Source organism: Sesamum indicum, linkage group LG12, assembly GCF_026168435.1.
Source record: "Sesamum indicum cultivar Baizhima isolate 11 linkage group LG12, ASM2616843v1, whole genome shotgun sequence".
Classification (NCBI taxonomy): domain Eukaryota; kingdom Viridiplantae; phylum Streptophyta; class Magnoliopsida; order Lamiales; family Pedaliaceae; genus Sesamum; species Sesamum indicum.
In genome coordinates this window covers 7730448-7736345 of record NC_142668.1, presented here as the reverse complement: position 1 = coordinate 7736345, position 5898 = coordinate 7730448, and the positions used below count along the sequence as shown (strand labels likewise).

The 5898-nt window shown below is 34.1% G+C and overlaps 1 protein-coding gene across 1 annotated transcript; it reads right to left on the bottom strand.

Moving 5' to 3' along the window:
* Window positions 1-2016: 2016 nt before the first annotated feature.
* On the bottom strand, window positions 2017-5458 carry LOC105178572 (inositol diphosphatase DSP4). The gene is made up of 6 exons (XM_011102065.3): window positions 4991-5458; window positions 4518-4611; window positions 3078-3135; window positions 2921-2964; window positions 2639-2820; window positions 2017-2544 (listed from the first exon to the last, which is right to left on the bottom strand). The coding sequence occupies exons 1-6, from the start codon at window positions 5242-5244 to the stop codon at window positions 2502-2504; spliced, it is 675 nt and encodes a 224-aa protein (XP_011100367.1). The 5' UTR covers window positions 5245-5458; the 3' UTR covers window positions 2017-2501.
* Window positions 5459-5898: the final 440 nt, after the last annotated feature.

The window sequence follows — 5898 nt, the reverse complement described above, 5'->3', positions numbered from 1 at the left end:
CAAAACTTGGGTGTCACAGTAGCAGGAAATATTTTGCGTGTGCAGCGCACGCGTGCGTGGCCAGCCCTGCAGCGTAATATATTGTTTAGGGTTTGATTTCATAAGTGTGCTCAGTGTTTTTCTGATGTGTGAAATGTTGTATGTAATATTTGTATATTAGTATTAGTATATTATTCTAAATTTGGGCAACAATTTGGCAAAATTATATTTTTAGTCATGTAACTTTAGACCATTAGCATTTTTAATCCTATAACTTACTCCGTTTATATACTTAGTTTTTTTTTTTTTTTTTTTTTGACGAATTTAGTCCAAAACATCTCAAATTTGGTCCATTTCTGGCAAATTAAGTCCTGTATTGACAATTTTTGTCCTAGCGACCTATAGTTACAGGACCAAAGATAAAATCTATTATAATGTGAAAAAGACCAAAATTATGAAGACATGACTAAATTTGTCAAAAAAAAAAACTAAATGTGAGATGTTCAGTACTAAATTTGTCAAGAAAAATGACTAAATATATAAATTGAGTTATAGAACAAAAGGTGCTAATGACCTAAAATTAGACAAAACGAAATATAATTTTGGCCAACAATTTTATTGATTTAAGAAGATGAAGTTTAATTTGTAATATAGCTGCAAGGGATCATGAAATATGATTGGGTGGACATCAGCGATCCAAATTGCCCGCCTACTTTTCTAAGAATTTTCATACGGAATTTGTCACGACAATAGAACTTGCAAATTTAATTATTTACAAAGTAGTTAGTTATTATTTATTTGAATTAGTTTATTAATATTAGTTTGTGTTATTCAATGTACGGAAGGTTTGAATATGTATTTTTTGGACTGCCCTAGAAAATATATGATTTTTTGTTATAGTTAATTGTGGCAAATAAAAATCAACCACGACTTTGCAACGGTCATTATCTGTTGTTTCTGCAGGTGTGGCCAAAACATTAGTCATGGTAAAAATCATGACATATGTTTTGGCTATGGCTAAAAATCATACTAAATATTGATTCATTGTGGTTTACTTCATTTTTATTTAACTGTGGTTAATAATATTGATTTATTATGATTTTTAAGCCGTAGTCATTTACAGTGTAGCAAAAACTCTTTTTTTTTTTTTTTCTTTTGTAGTGGTGGTTGGTGGTTTTCAATGTAGTGACATAATTTACTTTTGACAAATGTTTTCAATATATATATATTGGATGCAATATTTTAAAATTATATTAATAATTTATCATTTTACAAAAAATCAAGCAAAAATTATGTAAATGTTTTACCAGTTATATAAAAAATATAATGATTGCAAATTTATAGATTTTATACAAACTCTATATTTTACAATAAAAATCATAAATTTTGGATGGTATTTTATTTTTATAAGAATTCAAATTATGTATAGAAGAATGATTATAATAGACGTATTTTAGCGGTGCAAATAATAAGGTCATTATCGTCATTAAAAGGTTGGTCCATATTACCAGGGCTATTTTGTTATATTTTATAGTTTAAGGGTGTAAGTTCACTTTATGCATAATTTAAGGATGCAAAATGTATTTAACCTTTTAAACAACATAAGGGGGTAAATTACTATTTTTTTTATAGAGAATAATTTACTCATTTGTAATATAACAGTGAGATTACTTGCAATTTTTCCCTTAATTTCAGGGGTATTTTCTACAAATATAAGATTTGACAAATTTTGGCTTAAAATGGTCGTCGGAATGCTGGCAGAAGGACAATATTGGCAAAATTGAAAAAAAGTTGGACGATTTTGCAATTGCTTTGTAAACAAGACTACAAGAGGGTGAAAATAAGATAACCCCTGTTTACGACGAAAGCTGGCAACTCTAATATATGCCCTTTGTACGTATAGAACATTGATTTTAATCACAAAAAGTTGCTGACTAGTCCTTAAAAAGAACTAAGTTTGCAATTAGGACCACAATGTATGTACATGAGTTTGAGTCCAACCCCTTGTCCTACTTGCTTTAAGTACAATACTGTATATAATCAAGAACGCGAGCACATTTGCCCCTTCACTTTACTTCTTCAAGAAAATGTATTCGGCTGTCCAAATTCCAAATTCTACAAAACATCCTACACAACTAATTCAACTACCCAACGTTGCGCAAAACTACAACATAAATCCGTAAAATCATGCTTGCTTTTCGACAATGTTAGCTGCAAAAACTAGGACAAGACCAGACAAGCAATGGCAAAACCAAAAATCGAATGATTTTACGAGCGATTGATATATACTGTTTCTATATAAATTTTTATTTTCCCTCGAGCATGAACAAATAACTTTTTCTGACAATCGACCCCTTAGAGAAAGAGCTACAACCTCCCTACCAATCAAAAACAACCTTTCTGCACTTGAAAAACCGCCTCCGACTGGATTCCAGAAGTTGAGGAATCCTAAACATCTATCGACGTGGCAAATTAAGATGGAGATCTTCTTAGCGACTGGCCGAGCAAGGTCAGGGACTGCCTTAGCAAGAAACGGCGCTACACTCTCGTTGCTCCTTTCCATTTCTTCAATGTGTTCGCAAGAATTGTTATTTGTCTCCGAGTTTATTCAGTCACCGAGCAGACAACCTAAATTACATGCAAGTTTTACTGATTATACCTCTTTGAGATTGAGAACGAGTGGGGCAAGTTCTTGAAGGAGGAGACATCGAACAGCTCCATAAACCTCTGATCCGAAACTCTAGCTTTGACCGTAGCAAAGCGCTGGTACTCGTCAAAAACGGACGTCAGGCACCATCTCTGCAGTTTCCTCAAGCAGCCCACAAGGCAACCTGTTCGGTGCTGAACAACCATGCATGCGTAAAATCCAAGGTCAAGTTTAATATTGAAATGAAATAAGTGGGTAGCTGGCAAAAGTTATCGAGAATAAAATACCGTATACCTTTCCTCGTTTGCAGTGAATCAGTAAAGGATGATTCTTCACATCTAAACTTGACAAATATCAGATCGAATAAAGTTTATGTCAAACAAATTTCATGATCAAGATTCATGTATGGTTTTTCCAGAAATAAGAAATGGAAGTTAAGAAAGAAACATACCTATGGTGACTTTCAACGCTTCGCTGATTTTATCCTCTGGGATATTCACAAAGGGTTCCTGTACATACAGATTTTGAAAACGGAAGTCCATCCAAGAACCATGAATTTAGCAAATTACGGAATGCCAAATTCATATATCAATGTTCTTAGTATGACAGCTATTGAGAATATTAACAATTAAACTGGAAGCAGCAATGCGGCTATAGGTTGCAGTAAATCTCTCTTTACGAAACAAATAATATAATCGATTTTTGGTAGCTCAAAACAAGCATGAGAAAATGCAAGCATATCTATGTAGTAATCTTTTCATCCACAGACGAGGAATAATAAGTATCAAACAGATTTATTCCTTATGTTGTCATAGTTAAGATAGAGTAGGTCATAATAGGACACAATGTGTCCGGTTCGTGTGTTTTCTGTGTTAGATGAAGGATAAAACAAACATATGCAGAGTTTTTAGCTCTTGGAAAAGCAAAAGTGAAATCAATCTGTCCTCCTCATCATGATCACCTAATTGAGAGTTCTTGCCGTTCTCTACAACTCCTATAGAAGCTACATAAACTGATAAAACGTTGGACCTCATTTTAAAAATATATTATTAAATATTTGGACATCATAATATATATGGTAGAGCTTATAAAATGTCAATAATAGCAATCTTATAATTAGTAAGCCTATAACCGCACCCAAACATTATTGAAGTCATGTTTCGCAATTTAGAACATTTTTCTGCAATTAGAATCTTCGATGACTTTCAACCAGAGATTACATCCTGTGAAGAACATACCTTCTACTTTGTCATGTTGAAGTAAACTTCCTTAATCCCATTCTAATTCACATTAATCACTTAGCTAAATGCCATCTGGGAGCCCAAAAAGTTCAATGGTAAAAGTTTACAATAAATGACAAGGAAAAGTGCTTCAAGATCTTCCATAACAGAATGGTAATCAAGGGACGAAGGCTCAACACTCGTGGATTTGATGCACGACGTTTGGTTACATTGGTCTCATTCTGTTATTTTTTTTTTTTCGGAAGTGTTTTATCCCATATTGGATATTAAACTAATCCCGGAACATGGACGAAAGAGTTAAACCCATCACAACAAGTTTGACATCTAAGGTTTTGAACCCTAAACTTATAATTTTCTTTACAACTTATTCCGGCGTCAAGAGCAAAAGCTATTGCAAACACCATTAACTTGTCCGTGATCAGAGAAGAGTCCCTAAAATTGCAATTTGTAGTGTTTTCTGTTCTCCACCACAAAGTGTTTTCATCCCACATTGGAGATAAAAATTATTCATGTTCGGGACGAAAGTGAAAGAGTTAAACCCCCTCCTAACAAGCTTGGCTCTAAATTTTCGCATTAGCAAGATAGCTCACTGGACCAACAACCTGTCGATGATGGAAGTATTAATTGAGACATGAAAAATGTTGACTTACTTTATATCCCTCAATCCCGAATTGAAACAACTGAATCCCATTTAATCTGAGAAACTCAACATTAGCATCCGGGTACGGCTCTGGACACAAATATCTGCACTCAAATAAATCCAAATTAGCAACCTTATTTAAAGTTCGTCAGAACTCTCTTTCTCACACACTCACACACTATAACACACAGAAAGAAATGCTAAAATGTGTTGCTATGTGTCTGTCTCTCTCACACATAACACATACAACAACACAGACGCAAAATGCACAATGACAAAGACATAGACGCACAAGCAAGCGCATCTACACCTTCGAACGGTGTTGTTGCATAGAATTTCCCATAAAGAAACTACAAAAGCACATACTGACACCTTTGAACTGCGTGTTGCCTAGAATTTAGCAAACAGAAAACTAAACAGCAAACTTGAACAAACATATACATATATATATATAGAGAGAGAGAGAGTATGAGTTGAACTTACATGATGGAGCGGAGATTGAGGGTTTTAAGAAAGGAGAAGTTGGCAGAGTCCGGAAACCCCGACCTGAAAATACCATTGTCCACCATAGCAAAGTTCAACGGCGGAGTGAAGAGCTCACCGCCACCCTCCTCATACCTCTGGCAAAGAAACGACAGCTTCAGCTGCGGCGGCGGCGGCACCTCCTCTATAATCCTGCACAGCCCACCATTTCCGCTACCGTTTTCTTCTTCTTGCTGATCGAACTTCATCATCATTTTCTGTTTTTCTTGAAATTAATTAAAATCCCAAGCTGGGTGGGGTTGGTTTGATGCTATTATCCCTTTTCACTTTTGGGATTCAGAGATAAAGATGATTTGAATGAATTTGGAGTTGGGAAGGAACAGTTTGAATGGTTTGGGTGGTTATTTATAGCTAATGAGAGAGAATCCGGAAAAGTGAGAAAAGGTATATGCTTGTGTAGGTGCTCTTGGGTTTATTCTATCAACTTATTGACAATCTTTACTTTAATAACAAGCGTTTACGTTTTTAGTTTTATTCTTCACTTTTTATTTTAAAATCGTTAATCATTTAAATCAACTACTTTTTAAAGGGTTAAATAGCAATTTACGCCCATAATATTGAAAATTAGTACATCACCCCTTATGAAAAAATACAGCAACTTACCCACTATACTTTTTAAAATAATGCAATGTACCTCCTTATACAGAGAGATAAATTGCTTCATTTAAAAAATCATAGGAGGTAAATTGTTGTATTTTAAAAAATACGAAGAGATAAATCGCTATTTATTTTTTTATATGGGGTAATTTGTACATTTGCGATATCACAAGGGGTTGCTTGCGATATCATTAGTAAATGCGTTGGGAAATACAAGCTCTCAAACTGATGTCTTCCTTAAATGATAAGAC

Bases quoted from the DNA above. Each gene is read 5' to 3' on its own strand.
- LOC105178572 (XM_011102065.3), bottom strand. From the start codon at position 5,244: ATGATGATGAAGTTCGATCAGCAAGAAGAAGAAAACGGTAGCGGAAAT. The intron at 3,136-4,517 runs GTAAGTCAACAT...CTGTATGTACAG, and splicing joins TCGGGATTGAGGGATATAAA to GAACCCTTTGTGAATATCCC. The intron at 2,821-2,920 runs GTATACGGTATT...ATGGTTGTTCAG, and splicing joins TTCACTGCAAACGAGGAAAG to CACCGAACAGGTTGCCTTGT.